Source organism: Alternaria novae-zelandiae (genome assembly GCF_023758075.1).
Source record: "Alternaria novae-zelandiae strain BMP 2774 chromosome Unknown scaffold_19, whole genome shotgun sequence".
Taxonomy (NCBI): Eukaryota; Fungi; Ascomycota; class Dothideomycetes; order Pleosporales; family Pleosporaceae; genus Alternaria; species Alternaria novae-zelandiae.
In genome coordinates this window covers 90048-109063 of record NW_026056979.1, presented here as the reverse complement: position 1 = coordinate 109063, position 19016 = coordinate 90048, and the positions used below count along the sequence as shown (strand labels likewise).

The 19016-nt window shown below is 54.3% G+C and overlaps 3 protein-coding genes across 3 annotated transcripts; all 3 read left to right on the top strand.

Annotated features, from left to right (window-relative positions):
- Positions 1 to 1954: 1954 nt before the first annotated feature.
- On the top strand, positions 1955 to 3631 carry J4E88_008384 (uncharacterized protein; the record flags this gene model as incomplete). Its single annotated transcript, XM_049401994.1, has 1 exon — positions 1955 to 3631. One exon carries the CDS (start codon positions 1955 to 1957, stop codon positions 3629 to 3631), a length of 1677 nt encoding a protein of 558 aa, XP_049252092.1.
- Positions 3632 to 7832: 4201 nt separating this feature from the next.
- Positions 7833 to 10519, top strand: J4E88_008383 (uncharacterized protein; the record flags this gene model as incomplete). The annotated part of the gene is made up of 4 exons (XM_049401993.1): positions 7833 to 7840; positions 8115 to 8125; positions 8378 to 9056; positions 9109 to 10519. The coding sequence occupies 4 exons, from the start codon at positions 7833 to 7835 to the stop codon at positions 10517 to 10519; spliced, it is 2109 nt and encodes a 702-aa protein (XP_049252091.1).
- A 3208-nt stretch (positions 10520 to 13727) lies between these two features.
- On the top strand, positions 13728 to 18209 carry J4E88_008382 (uncharacterized protein; the record flags this gene model as incomplete). Its single annotated transcript, XM_049401992.1, has 6 exons — positions 13728 to 13746; positions 14100 to 14699; positions 14922 to 14950; positions 15248 to 15307; positions 15363 to 16233; positions 16633 to 18209. 6 exons carry the CDS (start codon positions 13728 to 13730, stop codon positions 18207 to 18209), a joined length of 3156 nt encoding a protein of 1051 aa, XP_049252090.1.
- Positions 18210 to 19016: the final 807 nt, after the last annotated feature.

The following is a 19016-nucleotide window of genomic DNA, read 5'->3' as shown; positions in this document are numbered from 1 at the left end:
AACCCACCCCCCAGGCTTCGAATATCCTCGGAATTGGCACGAACAGACACCCGCCGACAAATGGTCCGAGCAACCCAACCTACGCGCCCGCGAACTCCACGCTTCACCCCGCCTCATCCGCGCAGAACTACCCTCTGAGCCAGACTACGCCTTCCGCGACGCCGAGATAAGGGATGGGTTGTGGAGTCTCATGTCCTCCGTCGAAGACTTTGCTGAGAAATATTTTTCGAAGGGTGCGCATGACGGCCGTACGACGACGGACAAGAACGGGGATATCACAGTGAAGAAAGAGTGGTTCAAAACCCTAACACCAGAGACAACGAAACTAATCAACTGTGTGGCGAGTGGAGGGCCGAGTGGACTATGGGGGTGGCACGATCTTTTTGTCAACAAAGAGAAACTGCGTGCGTTGGTTTGTGGGATGATTGGGAATGTGTTGAGTGAGCAGGTGTTGCAGCATGCGTTTTTTGGGGGAGGGGAGGAGGGTGTGGCAGCTTTGAGCAAGGTGCAGAGGGAGGGGAAGGATGAGGATGGTAAGTTAAGTTTGGTTTTGTGGTGGGAGGACGGGGATGGGGATGGGGATGGGATGGGATGGGAATGAGAGGAGACTGACGTGAATCCAGGATTTGAGAGGAATGCACGGTATGCAGCGACGATTCGTCAACACTTGCCGACTCCGACGTCGTTGCCGGAGGGCTTCAACGCCCACGTCAACACCATCATCGGAGCACTATGGATACACCTCTCACCTCTCCTCTCACTAGTCCACCCACCTGCCCACCCCGCCTCTACACCACTACCGATCCCCGCTCCGACACTCAAAACCGTCTTCGCTGATCTCCGACGCCTCACCGTTTCCGCAGGCCTCCTCACCCTGCACATGCACCTCGATCCGCACACAGTATACCACCATGTCCCGCTCTTCAAAGAAGATAACTATGATTCATCGGTTATGGAGTGTTGGAACGACCCCTCCATGCGACAAAGAAATATGCGGAATAATTACGAAGACGTAGACGAGGATGAGCAGAAGCGGCGTGATGCGTTGAGTGAGACTGAGAAGAAGCGTGCGAGGGGCGACACGGCGTTGACGCAGATCCTATGTTTCAACGGGGTGACTGCGTATCGGAAAGGTGGGTGGGAGGTTGGTTCGTCTACCGCTAACAATCCCGTCTACGAAAAAGGAGAGTACAAGAATATGGGTGTGAGAGTGCGTGTACTCACACAAGGCTTGGTGTATTGTCGTTGGGGACGGGCGCTCAGTTCGCAAAAGTCTGCTTCGATGGATAATGAAACCGGGAAGAAGATACATGGGGATGCGTGGAGAGAGGGTGGGTTCATGCAGTTTACGAATGTGGAGGGTGTGTTTGATTGGTTGGGGGTGGAGAGGAAGGAGAAGGCGGATGCGAGGAAGGGTCTTTTGGAGAGGATGGCTGAGAGGGCGGACGCCGCTGCTGCTGAAAAGACGGTGCTGCAGGCTGAAGGAGTTAAGAAGAAGGGGAAGGGGAGGAGGAAGCCGCGTGGGGAGATTGGGGACTTTGATCCGGATCGTTGAGTTGAGCTAGCGCTTGGTATGACAGTCATGACTAGGTTAGACGTCTCTTTTGGCTATCTTTATTGCTGGTTTGTGTAGTATGTGATGTTCGCATTGTTGTGCTTTACTCCTGCTTTTCACACAGCCTGTATCTGTTGTCGCACACCAATCCTTTCAGCCTTGCCAATCCGGTTGGTTCGTTTAACCGGAGCGACCACCAATCGCAGCCAACGCGACCAGCCACAAAAGCATGATGATGTCGATTGCGTACTTTGATTGCAGGAGCAGCGCGCCAATGAGCTTCGATGGAAGAACCTGCTGCCTTGGGCCTCTCGCGTTTGTGCCCGCTCACCACCTCTTCGACATCACGATACCAACCAGCGATGAGTGGGTGACTTTCACCCGAGGTGCATCAGACCGATGACCCTTTCTGAGGATCTCCGCGCGGCAGGAGTGACCACATACAACACTGTCAAGGATGTTCCCTACGTACGAGACGACTCATGGGGTTCCTTCAAAGGCTCCTATGGCACGGTCTATAGAGCGACAACGAGGCGCCTCGTGGGCAAGGGACAGGTTTACGCAATCAAAGAGATTCAAGCTGTGTCGATGAAGGATCAACTGACGGCTGCCCAAGAGATCAAGTTTCTGCGACAGTTCCGGCATCCCAATATTCTCGAACTCGAGGACGCTTTCGTTATTGATCTTCCCGGCCATCACATGCTGCATACAATCCGCCTGGTAACGAAGCCATGGGCGCATGTATCTCTGCATCATTTCATCCAGGATCTCACGAGCTCGTCCGGCTCTTCGACGATGTGCCCCTGGTTCAAGCCTCAGGAACTAGACCCCTGGCCGAGTATTGTGCGACAGTGTCTGAGCGGCCTCGTCTACCTTCACAGCCAGCAGCCAAATCCCATTCGGCACAAGGACATCAAACCCCATAACATCCTCCTCTATGCCGAAGTTCAGAGTTCTGGAAAGCTCGAAGTCCGTCCTATAATCATCGACTTTGGAATCAGCAAGGAGCATATCGATGGAGCTACGACAGCGAATACTGGGACTTACGAGTACAAAGCACCCGAGCAAATCAAGAACAGAGAACCGACTCTAGCTTCTGATGTCTTCTCTCTCGGCTGTTGCTTCGCTCTGATAGAAAGCATTCTCAGACCCTGGCCGACCCTCCTAGACGTATATGACGCAGCGATGGGTACTGATAGCTGCCAATTCGCGAATAATCTTGACCTAGTTAATGGGATTCTACAAGACCGCCTGGGTTCAGCTGGTCCAGTCAGTGATGGCTTGGGATTCTTCAGCAGCAAGTTCAGAGGACTGATCTTGAACATGCTCGAAGAGCGGCCTCTCTCTCGACCATCAGCGTCCGGCGCACTCGATGCCATCAGGAAGATTGAGCACAACCTTGCCCGCTTTCTGGATACTCCCACACTGGAGCTTTGTATAACGCTACGAGGAAAGGCCACAATACTGGTTGAAGTCGACCTTTCACGGCTGAAAACAAGAGGAAGTTTATTGCAAGAACTGAATCGTCGATATAGAGATGCCGCTAGGCGCAGCCACTGGAGATTCGCTATGCCCTTCTATAGGATTTCCGTTCTTGGCTACGTTCAATTTGTCATCCAAGATTTCGATTGCCCGATTGTCCGTGTTGCATCGCCTCAAGGTTTAAACAGCCACGCTTCGTGTTATTCCACCCAGCCTGAGGCCTTCCTACCCTCGGTTGTTCACTTGGCTCATTTGATATGGGGTTTTGCGAGCGACAGCCGTACCGATAAACATCAGAACCTGTATCTCGAAACAGACATGTGCGAACTAATTCCAAAGAAGTTTGGCCAAAGCTCTATGGACCAGTTGAGGGATTTGCGGACTCCGGTCACTGGATTGGGTCTGGGAGTTAGAGAGGATTTGGATCAGCGTCTCATTTATCGTCTCATCTTTACCCTGATCTTCATTGGTAGCGTTGCCTTGAGCTATACAGATCTTTCGATGCTTCTCTTAGCAACTGATGCTGTATTGATGCTGAGCTGGACTGTCCAATACACTCAACGAGTAGGCAACTTAGAATTGTACCGGTCGTGATATGTAAAGCATACTATTGCAACAGTGACACAGCGTGGCGAATGCGGAGATTATGCAAGAGCGATGTCAAGAAGTCCCTGCAATGAATGTAACAATGGTGCCGTGGGATGTCGCAGCAGAGATGAAAGAGGACGGTTTGCGGATGGTGTGTATGAGAGACGTTTGAAATGTAGGAATGATGAGATAGCACTCCCAAATTAGTCGTTGTGAAGGTAAAGCAGAACTACCAAGGCAAGTTGCAGGCGCGCGACGGTTGAAGAATCTGCCCCGGACCATTGGGTTGATGGTAGCTTCGAAGGTCTGCTATTTTGAAACACGAAGAGTATCGCCAAGTTGTACGCTGAGAATCCCACGTGATTATGCGTTTGTGGTCAAGCGCAGTCCGGGGTTGGAGTCTTGTCCAGGCTCGCACATCTAAGGCCCGCACATCTTAGGCCCGCGTAGCAAATACTCAACGAGGATTTGCGGAGATGAGTTGCTGAAGGAAGTATACGGAGCAATCCACCTGGAAAATGTCCATTTAGAGAATGGGGTTGAGAAATGTTGGCCGTGCTTTCGAAGCTCCGAATACCGGAATGCCGTGTACGATGGCTGAGGATACCCCTATGTCGAGATGAAGACATGTCCTTATGACACACTCTCATCGTTGTTGTAGCATCGTCGCCTGGTAGTACTTCGGTCGTAATGGGTCTCTTGCGCGTATGGTCGTTCCACACAGATAAGCATCTCGGTTTGTCGCTGTTGACGGATCGAAGGGCAAGAGGTAATCGGGTGTTGTAATGAGCACACGTGTCTTCTGATGTCAAAGACCGTCCGTGACCATCAGGGTGAGCGAAAGAAGTCATGTACACAGCATTACTCACGAAGCCTGACGATATCGACGATCATCCAATACAAATGATTCACTTCCAACGTGCATCCCACCGGGTAAAGCAAGCCGGACCTGCCACATTACGCCTGAACGATCGTCGAGTACAAATTCCCATAGTATACCTTTTCGGAAGGTCAGTCCCTCTGGAATGTGATTGCGGTTCCGAGGAGCATCGACTGATGAGTGCTGCATCTTTCGTCACAAAAGCCAGGGTTTGGCGGGATGACATATGCCACGCCGCACACATGCGCGACAGTGACGCGCGGGCTCGCATATCAACACACTGGATGTAGTCATCCCGAAGTGCGGGAGGAAGCTATTACTAGCATATTGCCGATCAGGTAGATAAGGTCGGCCATGCTCGATCCCATCGCCTCTAACAACATCGTTCGCGGAGCAGTTCGCCAGCGTTAGGTTCAGCTGCCTAGAGGAACGATTCATCCTGTCGAGGTTGACGTCACAAGGCTGATCGTGCGCTCGTGTTGCCCATGGATGTAGGGCCGAAGATGATGTATTTGACCGAACACAACATCACAACGTCTCAGCTGTCCAGGGCCGGAATCCTTCGATTGCATAGTCGGAGAATCTAGAATCGGTATTCCGATGTCAATCCATGCTGCACATCTGTTCACGTCAACATTTGATCTCTGGCAGTTGCCGAATGTGCTCTGCGTGTATGGTAGCGGCCCGATAACGTGACCCAAGAAAGGACCGAGCCCGCGCTAGAGGTTCTAGCGTTGAAGCTTGAAATCATGCATGGCGCTGCAGGTGGAGGTGTGGAGATGGCGGATACAACGTATTAGACAGTGCAGTGTGGGTTCGAGACATCGTGTGAGGCGCCACAAGCGATCATGTTTCGGACAATTTCATGAAAATTGCGACTACCGAGTGGGATAAGTGATTATCCGTGTTGCTTGGTGTTGCATTGTCGACAACGTGACAGCGAGAGCTGAGCCTTTAAGCGAGGTGAATTAGACTACTGACGTTAGACGATAGTAGCACGGGTTGCTATGGTCTGCGATTCGTCCCCTGGGGTAGGCGTGCCTGACGCCAAAAGCAATGACGCGCATATTGTGAACATGATGAAGGGCCGTTTCTAACCACGTAGTGTCGCAACGTTGGACACTGATGGATCCGATTCCGGGAGCGTTTGGGGCGTTTGCGTGTGCCATGCGCTGGCTTCATGCCTGCGTGCTGGAGTCGTCACAGATGTTGGTACAGAACGTTCGCTTGATGTTCGGGTCAGTCTACGTCGACGTACTTGGATACCAGAGTTACTTTTTACCCCGCAATTGGCATGACAGTGATCTTGTCTGGAGTTGTAGCCGTTCTAGCCGTTACCCCAGAGTGTCTACCCATGGTACTGTGAACCGGCGGAAAAGAGCCATGGTGCAGTTTGGACATTGATAAGATCGGAAGATGGTATACATCTGGAAGCAGCCTAGGAGATGATGCACTGTCGTGCGCTACCGGATAGCAGACGTTGTTATACCGGGTACGTCACGGCGGCAGTTGGCGGTGAAGGCTGCTAGCCAGGATTGGGGCTGGAGTCCTGATGCGATCTTGGGGCATCGTGAATCTGACGATGCGTCGCTCGCCACACTTACTACAAGAGTTGTACCAAGATGCGCTCGTCTCGGGTCGGGAGCGACGATTCAGCTGACGGTACCGTGCGTGGCGGAAGAACGCTGGATTGGTGGCTGGCAGCGTGAGCTGAGACGAGGTGCCTCTCAGGGCTGGGGCCGTCTGGCGATGGATGGGCAGAGTGGGTGACGTCGCCACCCAGCCGTGTGTCTGGCTCGCAAGTCGGAAGTTGCACCGGTTGTGCCTTCCGCCAATAGCGCTTGGCGGTGGTGCTGTATACAAGCGACAGCGGGAGAGCCGCGCCCCAACGGATTCCGCCCTCGCCGAGGAGGCCAGTCAGCATAAGCATGACGAGTGCAGGCGCGTACCGTCGGTGATATTTCGAAGACGTCGTAATCCGCGGGACGACGTCTTTGGTACGTGTTTCGCTGGGGCGGTGATGAGGTGTCTGGAGTGACACAGCAAGTGGGATGAAATTGGGACTGGTGTAGGGCGGGATCCCTCATTGAGCACGACGTGGGAGAATGAGCTGCTGCAGGGTCCAATGAAACGAGCGCTCACGACGTGAAGCGAGCCGGGCGTGACGTTTGCAAGGATGGCTGGCCTTGGGTAGGGCAGACATAGTTGCGGTATGAGAAGACTCCGGTGCTCGGTGCCCGTCACGGGACAGGCTGCATGTTTCGAATATGCAACTGACGGAAGTTAGGAGTTGGAAATGAGGCTTGTGAGGCGGCCGTGGGGGTTTGGTGTGTGCTATCGTGTCGTGGTTGGTGGACGAGCACGACATTTCGGGTCGTCGGTAGCTTCAGCTATAGCAGTCAGGCAGTCAGGCAGTCGGTGATGCAGGCGGGTAAGCGACAGACTCGTTACCCCAGACAGGAAGACCATGGGGTAAAAAGCAACGCAAGACCTGCCGAGTATTGTCGCGGTGGTTAGTGATCACAGCGCTAGGTGCTAGAGGTGCAGTAACTTTGAGTTTGAGAGTAGACGATACTACATGTAGAGCATCAATAGGCAAAGGCATGTAGTCGTCCCAACAGCAGAGTACGTACCGCATGTAGCGCAGGCTAAGGGCAGCGGCGGCGGTTAGTTGAGTGCGTGTGTAAGAGAGCCCAAGAGAGTCAAACAGCCGAGAGCAGTCCGGCCAAGACGATGCATTCTGCCGACCTGGCCGAGCAACATAGTGACGGTTCGAAACGACGATGTCCATCGCTGGGGATGCTCGCGAGCGGGCTGGTGTGGCTAGGCAGGCGGGTAGGGATGAAGCATGTTGGGCGCGATGCAGACCAGGACCCTTTGAGTCGCAGCGAGCAGCCAGCGGAGCAGAGCCATGTTAGTCATATTAGTGTGCGGAGCAGGTGGAATTGCAGGGCAGACTGCAAGTGATGGTGAGTGCATGGGCGTCAGCGGCGGTTCGCACGAGAGATCATTCAAAAGCTGCTAGGTAGGGTAGTGGGAGACTGGGAGTGAAGAGCCAAGAGCTGGCCCGGAGCAGACTCGGGTATAGGATGGTTCGCGGCGAAGGCTATGGTGGTGTTGCCTGCGCCACGGGCAGGAGCGACCGACGGTACTTTCCAGTTGGCCAGGGCGCCACGCACGATGGCTTCTAGAAGAAGTTGTTGGCGATGCTACTGCGCTGGGCCAGGGAAGCCTGCGTTGGACGGCGACGAGTGCTCGCAGACGCAGACGCAGACGCTTGGAGTCGTCTCCATGCTCCGGCTCTAGTAGGGGCGCGTACCAGAAACCATGTGGCCGTGCGCGCCTCTCTCCCAAAGTTGCCTCGGCCGGCAGTGCCGTATTTCAATCACGAAGCCGGCGCTGGCCAGGCCGAGAGTCCACGGGTCATAAAGCCAGTATATGTTAACGGGCAGCCGTTGCATCGCTGCATCTGCATTCCGCCCATCGCCCCGTCACTCGCATCGCATAATCCGAGATCGCCCTTCGTCAGAGTTGCATTTTTGGCAGGAGCGACGCATACAGAGCACAGTAGCGCCAGCCCGCAATTGGCCGTATCCACCCACCGTGCAGGGATCCTCGAGGTCGGCCGCTCTGCCCATACTAACCCTCGTCGTCACCGCTCCCACTTGCGCATATAATCTACCGCGCCCCGGCACGGCTATTCCACGTAAATTCACTGGCATAATACTGAGCATATCGACTATTCCAGTTACACTCAAACACACTTGAACACCATTATTATTCGGTGTTCTCATTTTCACGACCACTGCCGACAACGCCACACACCCGCACAGTCATCTGAAACTGCGCCTAACGAGTCGCCGTTCCACTAGCATTCGTCCCCACTGCCTCTCTACCCTTCACCTCGCCCACCGTGAAGCTGGATTCCTACGAGCACCCGCCACCCCTCTCCCACTCGCCGCGCGAATCCACCGCAGCGAGCACGCCCATCTCCACGCCTGTCGAGCAGCCCGCATCGCCGCAGTTTGGGCGTGGGAACAAGGACCCGAGCGCCGGCCTCCACCACCTTTGGCACCGCAAGCCCACGGAGCTTGTGGCCCGCCGCCAGCCCGACGAGGACGTGCTATTCGAAGACGCGGGTGACTGCAGCTTCCCCCTCTTCCCTGAGGAGCCGCAAGTCCACAGCGGCTTCGCAGACATGGCCACCGCCTCGCCCATCGACATCCAGACGCCCCCGCGCTATGGCTCCAACTCGCCCCAGAACCAGACGTCCAACCTGACGTCGGCTCTACGCCAGGCCGAGGCTCAGCCCGACATGGCCACGACGCCCGGTCTGCTCAACCCGAACAACTTCGAGTTCAACAATGGTCGCCCGAGCATAGGCGAGCGCCACCCCTCCATCAGCATGCTCGGCTCTTCTTTCTACGGCAACAGCGGCGCCCGCCCCATCACCATGAAGGACCGTGGGCGTCGCGAAAGCACCAATATGGGTAGCTTCGCAGGTGGCATGAGCTGGGGCGGCCACTCGGTCGGGTCTTGGATCCGCGACGAGTAAGTATCCACTTATCCCCAGTTGTAACAGCCCAAATTAACCTCCGCCCAGCATCATGATGGGTACCTCACCCGCGCCCTTTGTGCAGAACTCGCCCTCCTTCCACTCGTCGTCCTACCTGCCCAAGATGGAAGCCGCCTTCATGAAGGACTTCACATGCTGCGGCCTCACCCTCGCCTCCCTGCACGACCTCCTGCAGCACTTCGAGGAGACGCACGCCAACGCACCGGCCGCCCGCCCACAGCAGCAGCAGCAGCCACAGAACGGCTTCACAGCCACATCCGGTGCCCCGACCAGCTCCATTGCACCGAGCCAGACACAGGGCGACCCGGCCTTCAACACACAGAACGGCTTCCAGTCGCGCTCCGGCTCAATAGGCGCGCCCCGCCAGCGCATCGGCTCCGTCAGCCGCTCCAACTTGTCGACTGTGCAGGACATGGACACGCTGGACGACATGGACATGGACGACATCAACTTTGACAACCTCGGCCCCATCGAGGAGCAGCAGAACATGCAGCAATTCCCCGTCCAGAACCAGTTCAACCAGAACCAGAACCAGCAGCCCCAGCTCAACGTCAACGTCAACCTCGCCAACAACATGCAAAATCACCAGGGCATGCGCACATCGACGCCCACCACCCCGTCTGCCTCGCAGCAGTTCAACCTCCAGAACAACCCCACCGTCTCGTCGGTCAACACCCCCACAATGGGCACCATGCCAATGCAAAACCACAACCTGACATCGCCCGAATCTTCACACCCGGGCACTCCGGCTGAGCTCGACATGGACTTTGGCGGTTTCAACCCAATGATGGGCATGGACATGAACATGAACATGGGCATGAACTTCGCCAACGGCAACGGCAACTTTGGCATGGGCGCATTCGACAACAACGGCACAATCGACCAGCCCGGCAAGCGTCTCTTCAGCAAGCAGGGCGGCGGTCTGAACCAGGCCCAGCTGCAAGCTGCGCTCAAGAACTACCAGCTCAGCGGAAACGACCAGAGTGAGATGGCCAGGAGATTACGGGAGCAGCAGCTCATCAACGGCGCAAGCATACCCCAATTCCCCTTCCCCGAGGAGGTCAAGCCATTCCGGTGCCCAGTCATTGGTTGCGAGAAGGCATACAAGAACCAGAACGGTCTCAAGTACCACAAGCAGCACGGTCACCAGAACCAGCAACTCAAGGAGAACGACGACGGTACCTTTTCGATTGTCGACCCTCTCACATCCATTCCCTACCCGGGAACTGTCGGCATGGAGAAGGAGAAGCCATACCGCTGCGAAGTCTGCGGCAAGCGATACAAGAACCTCAACGGTCTTAAGTACCACCGCTCCCACGCCCCCCACTGCAACCCTGAGTTGGCGATGCAGAAGCTTGGTCTCACCTCAAATTTGCAAAATCTTCAGAACGCGAATGTCGCTGGTGCTGGAATGGGCATCGACCCCTCCATGTTCTAGAACTCTACTTCTTCGGATCGCTCTCCATGCGTCTCCCAACCTTCTACTCTTCTCCCAATACCCCGATCTTCGATATCCGCGACGACGCTTGCAGCTTCGCCATAGACATTTTGTTTCTTTATCGGCTGATGTTGTTCAGCAACAACACGAAAAAAGTCATGACTCGTCCCGTCCCTTGTTCTTGCATCTACCTGGCGTTACACTTGGATTGGGGGATTTGTCTACCAAACCATTCAGCCAGGCCTGATATCTTGGATAAAGCGACTCTTTTGGCTCCGCCCACGTATTTCGCTTCCTTGTACATCCTCTCGAGATTGTACATCTTCCTTTTGAACCGGCGGTGGCGGTATACACAGCAGCGCTTAGTAACGACGAATTCGATGTGCATTACAGAGGTGTTATGAGTTGGCTATCTTTTGCTTTCAAATCGTCTTTTTTTTTCTACGCGGAATATCCCCCTGAGCTTGATAGACTTGGGTCTCTTTTCTCTCTTTTTCTTCGAAACGGCGTTCTCCTCTATCGCAGAGTACACAAAAAGTTATTATCTAAAACAGGACCTTGATCCTTGAGTTCTACAGGCGTTTTCGATTTTCGGAGATAGTTGATAGACATGACGGCTATCCTGACAAGTACATCTTGGAGGGTCCCGTAATACCACACTCTACATACTTCACACACTACTATCTGGTTCCTCCGTCAACCTCATTGTTCATTTCCCGACTATGTTGTAATGAGGCTCGACCATCTAACATGCGCGCTATCAAGCGGGGTCGAAATCGCTAACCTGACTACACATCTGTATCGCTGTATGCTTGTCGGATTTCACCACTGTTCGCCCACGACACTATTCACCACTTGGCTCCCCCCTCAACCTCATCGTTCATCTCCGGACAATTTCGTGATGACGCTCATCCATCGGACATGCGCCCTTCCAAGCCGCGTCCAAACATCGCTAATCTGGCTACACATGACTACCGACCGGACCCGTCGCCTGTTCGGTGTAGCGCGCCGTTTGGTTCTTACCACCAACTTGCGCTACCAACGTACCGAGGGATACGCCACCGCATTCGTACAATGGGTTCCCTTGCACACGAACAACCACGAGGTACCCTCATGCCAAGGTTACAACATCCCGCTACGTACCAGCCATCACATGCCGATGTCTTGCCACTCGCCCGGTCCCTCAGGGTCACAGCTTACCATGCCACGTGCCATAGTAGTAGTGCTGGCGTTCTGACTCGTCCGCGCGCCTCAGCCGCCAAGAAAACGCTTTGTCCCGCCACAGGCCGCCGCTCCATCGTCGTTCTGCTGCGCGTCATGCAAGCGGACTGCTGTTTGGGGACAAGGCTGGTACGTGAGCATTGACAACTCCAGGGCTGTCAGTCCGCCGCCAGCCCTAGTTTAGGTCGAAAGGGTAGGTGCAGAGCCGCATGACCTAGCTTGTAGGGTCTATTGGTTTTGGCCTCGACACACTCCCGCCCCGGCTTTGTTGTGTGTGTGGACGCGCACGCCGTAGTTAGCCGGGAATTGAATAGCCCGACTCTCAGCCAATAGACGCGTTGCCACGAGACGGTGCTCCAACGACTGGGGAAAATATCGAACTATTGATGTGGAAGTCAGATGGGGAGAAAGAACGAGAACGAACGATGCAGTATTGCTGGAAATCGTTGGGAAACACCTCGGGAGGAAGAAAGGGTGTGGACATTGAGCTGACATATGTACGTATGATGATCGACGCAGAGCCGCGTTTACGTTACCGGCGATTTGGTAGTAATCGACAGAGCAGCGAATCGTTGATCTCGTGCTGTGGGGTGCCCACGAACCCTTTTCTTCCTCCAGCGATCAGATCCTACAAAAGTTCTTCCGGAGTACAATGACGGACGCACACGAGTCTTTGCCCAATACAGAGACATGTGCATGGGTGGGAGTGATGCCGTGTTTAATCTCCGCTCGCACTGCGAGCTATGCAGTAGTAGTAGTAGTAGAGGCACCCGCTACATGTCTAACAAAAACATGCCCATGTGTAGACGCGGGTGTTACTGGGGCTATCAAGGTTAAAGCGGGGCAGGGTGAGTTTCTATTACCCCCAGATAATTCTACTTGGAGTTAAGTAGAAGAAGTGGGCATGAAAGCACGGTGACTAGACGGATAGAACCACCCTGCTAAAATATTCTAAAATATTGAAAGGTGTTCTTAGGTTCTTCTACGCGCCGAGAAGGATTTGGAGCTGCATATGTATTGACAGGACTAAGGGAACTAAACTTAAGGGATGTTTAGGACGGCACATCAGTAGCGGTGTGCAAGGAAGGGTGCAGATGCATGTAGGGATATATGGGGATGGGTGGACGGATGGAAGGATGTGGAGAATGTTTAGGATGACTTGTGACGCGGTTGGTATGCAAGACATTCTTTGGTTCGCAGGGAGGTGGGCGCGATGGGCATGAGTGCATCTGCATGTGCGTAAGTGTTGGTGTGGTGGTTGTCAGAATTTTGGCGAGGCGGGGCGGGGCTAGGAGTAGGTAGTGTAGGCGGGACTTGGTGGGTATAGTTGCGACGACGGCAGTTTGGTGGTTTGGTGGTGACTGTGTGCTTTCCAAGGTTGAGAATGGACGAGGTAAGTTGAGAGAAGTACCATCTCATCGTTGTGTGACTGTCATCGTATATCGTACCAGATCTTGGTGATGCGTCACACGAAGAGCTGGGGGCACTTAAGAACGCGGCATGGATGGGTTCAAGCACGCAGCGCTCAGACCATCGCGCTTTCCTAATCAACCTCCCACTTTCCACGCGCAATATCTTCACATTACTTCTGAGTCGTTCACCATCAGTTGTACGACGTCGCCAAGCGCTGACTGACAACTACAAAGCACCTTGGCGCTTATACAAAGCGATGTAAGCTTGCCGTGCTGTGCCACACAATCGACTTGGTACTTTACCGAGATAATATTGCAAGGGATGTCTCGAGATGCGCACCGCAGCCGCGGCTGAACCGGATATCTTGCCCATCACATGCCAGATCGCAACAACGTTACCCGGTAGCTGGCATTATTACAACAAACGGGTATCACCATCTCCCATCTATTCAGTGTCGTCTTTCCTACACCATTGCTCTCCCGCTTGCTCCATCTTCTCGATCGTAATAACGCGCTATGTCTGCGTCGGGCATGGAAGAACCGTCGTTCCATCCTGTTGCGCGTGCGCCGGCGCCATGGAAACTCACGGCGGAGGTATATATGCTGTTTCATGTGTTGAAGGAGTTGCCGGAGGGTGTGCATGGGGAGCTTGAGGGGAAAGAGGGTGGGTGGGATGATGAGGCGATGGGGAGGTTTGAGGGGGGGTTGGGGACGGTGTGTATTGTTAGGTATAGGGATACGCCTGTTGGTATGTGAGATGTTTCTTGTTTTTTGGGATGGGTGGGGATGTGAAAGGGTGGGAAGAGGGAAGGTTGTGGATGGAAGGGATGGTGGATATTGGATGTCAAACGAGAATTCTTTTGAGGGATGGGAATGAGCAGGAAGAATACACTAGAAGACAACACGAGATGATAACAGTTATAGCAATTCCTCTAACATCATCACAGGCCCCTACGACGAACTCCTCCTCGTCCCCGGAAACTTCACCGTCCCACAACCAACAACCTCCCCATCCAGCCAGCCACACATCAAAATTCCAAAGAAAGCCCAACGCATATCCCGCATCTACGTCTCCCAACGCACAACAACCTACAACGGGCGCCTAAACTGGAACATCCCCAAACAGCTCGCTCGCTTCTCTTTCTCCGCACCTCCAACCCCACCCGGCGCCTCGCCCCCATCCACTCTCACCGTGCAAGTCTTCCCGCCCGGCACCAAAGAAGGCGATGGCGGCGCCCCGTTCTTTGCTTGCACCCTCAAACCCTGGCAATGGGTTCCGCCCATACCGTTGAACACGAAATACCTTCCACTTAGCATGGCCGCCGCGCAACCGCCCCTCCCATCTGCGCCGGGTCACGAGAAAGCGGTTAAAGAGGTGCAAGAAGGACTACAGATAGACGACTACGACATAGACATTAAGAAAATGGACGCGGTGCTAGTAGGAACGCAGAAGTGGCGGGCGTTTGATATTGCAGCGGTCACGCCGAGGGCGCGGGGGTGCTGGGTTGAGGTGCATGAGAAGAAGGAGAGTGAGGTTGTGGAACAGGGTGAGGAGAATTGGTGGCCGAGGGGACTGGGGGCGTGGAGTGTGGGGGCTTGGATGGAGGATGTGGATTGGAAGTTGGGGGAGGTGGTGGAGTGGACGGCGTAGGTATACGATGACGTATGCGGAAAGAGCGGAAGTCATATCTACCGACCGACTCTTTTCTGTTCATCCAGGTAGGCGCTGGAATGCGGTGCGTTTTACTATGTCTTCTCATCTCGTGCAGTGAGGGTTGAGGAAGTGCAACGCCGTTGGGTACGTGAACTGTTTGCTCATCTCGGGTACTGAGAGCGTGGAGCGAACGCTGATGGTTTCGAATCGAAGCGTGTGGAAGTGAAGGGCGCGCCTGCTGTGCGTTTGTTTACACTGCCTAAGTGCAGCTGCCTTGAAAGCGCGCACGAGCGCAAACCACGTGGGATTAGATTGGACCCTTCATTGTCACTTTACTGTCACTTTGCTCTCAGTCTAGCAATATCAGGTACAGGAACCGCGCGCATACTCAACTTCAATCACACTATATTCACTCGCGTGTATTACTCTTTTCACATTCAGTTAGCCTCTACCTCCGTACACAACACCAAGCGCATGCCACTCAAACGCATGTTGATATTGGTGAGTGTGCGCCAAGTGAACCCTCAATCTGCAATCTCAACTAACATGGATACAGTCAGTCATATTGATAGCGATACTCTTCATCATGATGCGCTCTTTCTTGCCGTATGACGTCCGCTGGACAGCCAAGCTTCTCCACCGCGATGTACGCAACCTCCGGGCGAAGTACACTACACGATCGAAGCACCAAGGCGGTCCTGTAGACGTTGCGAGAAGCAGCTCGGCGCACCAACAGGCTTGTACCAGGAACGTATCCACAACTGCCGCAAGGTATTCCGTGCAGCAAACCGTCATCACAGCATGTCGGCCAAGACAGCGTATACTCCAAACCTTGGAACCACCCCAAAATAGTCCCGGCACTCCCCAAATCAGCATAGAGAACTGTCCCGGTACACTCTACTACCTCCTAGAAAACAGACTTAGGGCTACGTATGATTCTCGTGACCGCCACATGTCGCACGAAGACCGTTGGAGATTCCGCGGTAGTTGGCTAGTGCTCCACAGAGCTATCCAAGGATGTCGTCCGGACGAGAGCGACGATGCCTCCAGCGTCGGCACGGATAAGGCCAGCGAGAATACAATGCTTCTAGATATGCTGAACCAAAGCACTCGATCGTCTACACCCAAGGTCAGTAAGATGCGAGCTGCACCATATACCCGACATGGCAGCGACCATGATCGCTATGACTCTATGTTTGGCGATGCTCCTACATCCACACTCACACCGTCTCCCGCGCATCTATGGCTTTCCATTCTTGAAGCCACCGACGACACCCAGAAGATCGCACCAATGGCTGAACAGCTCCTGGGGTACATTTCGCAAGAGAAGAAAGCTTTCGACATCATCGAGCAGGTCGGAAACCCCCACAAGAAGTTTTCCGATGCCGATGACGCTCAACTCCGACTTCAATTCCGAGAATTACTATGTCCGGAGGCATTGTCGTCCAGACCATCATGCTGACTTCACCGCCAATGTCCAGCACAGTCTTGGTTCTCGGCGTCTAGGGCGAATCATGCACCGTGTCGGAATAGAGGTGTGCTGAAAACCCTTCGTCGGCAGCGGGCGATACCGCATTGCGAGTGGTTGCCGAAGCGGCAGAGTGGGTCTATTGGTCATGGCTCTTTACCCCTCCTGTGGCATCCAACGTACTTATACCGCTCGGGGAGCTCGACTATGCAACACCAAACCGCTCGGGGAACCACAATCTGTGATTCAAATTCGGCGCGCATCATCGATTGGGAGGTACTTCAAGGCTGCGAGGACGCTTTTCGGGGACTGTGCAGGAGCTTGCGACATCTTTCACGCCTTTGACATCAATTTGCAGCGCAACAACGCGCATCGTCATACATATTAGACGAAACCTCCCCCCAAACCAACTCGGCCCTTCGTATGAGCAGCGAACCAAAAGGCAGCACGCCAGGATCACTTAGCCCACACAACAACTTGACTAGAGTCAACACTTATCCTCACGCCGAATTTACCATCCCGCCATCGGACACGCTGTCACCATGCCCAAGTGCCCAAACTCACAACGCCGATGCCCCGGCATCGGCCAACTCCAAGGAGAATCGCCCAAGCAGCACTGCAACTGGAGATGAAAAAGCCCACCGACCTCTTGATGAGGAATCTCGATCAACATCCATCGCTAATGACGAAGTAACCTATCCAGAAGGTGGCCTAGGTGCCTGGTCGGTTGTTCTAGGGTCATTCCTTGGACTCATCGCATCCTTGGGTATGATGAACACAGTCGGTATCTACCATGCCTACATTGCCGAGCACTACCTTGCGGACTACACCGAGTCGACCATCTCGTGGATCTTCAGCATGTACGTCTTCCTGTCGTTCTTCTGCGGACTTCAGATTGGACCCATATTCGATGCGCACGGCCCGAAGCTATTGGTGCTGGCAGGTAGCATCCTACTGTGCTTGTCAAACTTCCTGCTCGGGATTTGCACACTGTACTGGCACTTCTTCCTCGTCTTCGGCGTGCTTGGGGGTCTCGGTACATCGTTGATCTTCACGCCTGCGTTCGCTGCAGTCAGCCACTTCTTCCTGCAAAAGCGAGGCAACGCAACGGGTATCGCCGCAGCTGGAGGCTCGCTGGGTGGTGTCATATTCCCGCTGGCGCTGGAGAAGCTGCTACCCAGGGTAGGCTTCCCATGGGCGACTCGCATCATCGGCTTCATCACGCTCTTCTGCTGCATTGGTGCCTGCTTCCTGATCCGCTCCCGCCTACCACCCAAAGCTGGACAATCAGTATGGCCGGATTTTCGAATCTTCCGCCACAAGAGCTACTTCCTGCTCACGGTCGGCATCTTCATGATGGAATGGGCACTCTTCATCCCGATCACTTACCTTACAACATTTGCGGTCAGTACTGGCGCATTCAGCCCGTCATTCTCGTACCAACTCATCGCCATCTTCAACGCGGGAAGCTGTCTTGGTCGATGGGTTCCAGGCTTCCTAGCCGATAAGCTCGGGCGCTTCAACAGCATGATTGCTGCACTCGCCATTTGCTCAGCTACATCGCTAGTCTTCTGGCTGCCCGCATCGCTACTCACCCCCACCTCCGCGGCCGAAGCTACGGCTATCAAAGCACTCTCCATTGTTTACGCGGTCTTATTTGGTTTCGCATCTGGCTCCAATATCTCATTGACGCCAGTCTGCGTCGGCCAGCTTTGCGATACGAATGTCTACGGCAGGTACTACGCTACTTGTTACACCGTGGTCAGTTTCAGCACGCTTACCGGTATTCCTATTGCGGGTGCTATCATCCAGGCCACTGGTGGACACTACTGGGGAGTGGTCATCTGGACCGCAGCTTGCTACATCGTGGCGTCACTTTGCTTTGTGTGGAGTCGCGCACTCCAAGTTGGCTGGAAGTTGGGTGTGAAGTTCTGAGAGTGGTGTTGGCGGCCACGTGGGGTTGCGGGGAGGTTGAACGTGCAGCGACTTACGTACTCGTCGTTGCCGTTGGAATGCGATTCGATCGCTGTAACAGGAGGACGATGCAATACGAAGGGGACACAGATTGGAAAAAGAAGGCGGGAATTGCTTTTGCGCACTTGCGTACTCGACTGTGGACGGCGGTTTCGCGTCCTCTTACACTCTTTACTTGATTTTAGGACGATCTTCGCGGGCATAGTACACGAAGAATAAACACTCTTTCTTGCGCATGATCTTAGCAAACCGGCTCCCATTTTGAGTTTCAACGTGATACCAAGCTTGCGGATGATCTCCCGCTATTCGGAGCAGCCACCGCAGCTGGAATGAATCCCTTGCCTGGAAATTCCCATGCATCACCGCGGCTAGAATTCGACTTTTCGTCCAATCTCCACTCAATAAACGCCTGCACACTCGACAACATTGTTGCGGAAACATTGTACCCGTAGCACTGGCGCCGTCTACTTGGCCAAGGACGACGGCGCGCAATAGCGAGGCGATGGAGGCCACTTTACCCCTGAGCCAATCCAGCTACAAACACGTGGGTCGGCTAGCGAAACGCCGCAAGCAGCACCGGGCGCACCTCCCTCCGAACATCGAGCGCGAAAGTATCGCGTCCTCCGTCGCCATTGACTTTGCTTGTTGTTCTGCCTCGCGTCCATCGCCGTCACGACGCATTGGCTTGCAGTGTCCAACAGCAAGATCTGCACCGCGCCATTGCCCCTCTATAGTTAGTAGCGTCTCCGTCATTCGCGGACCGTCGCG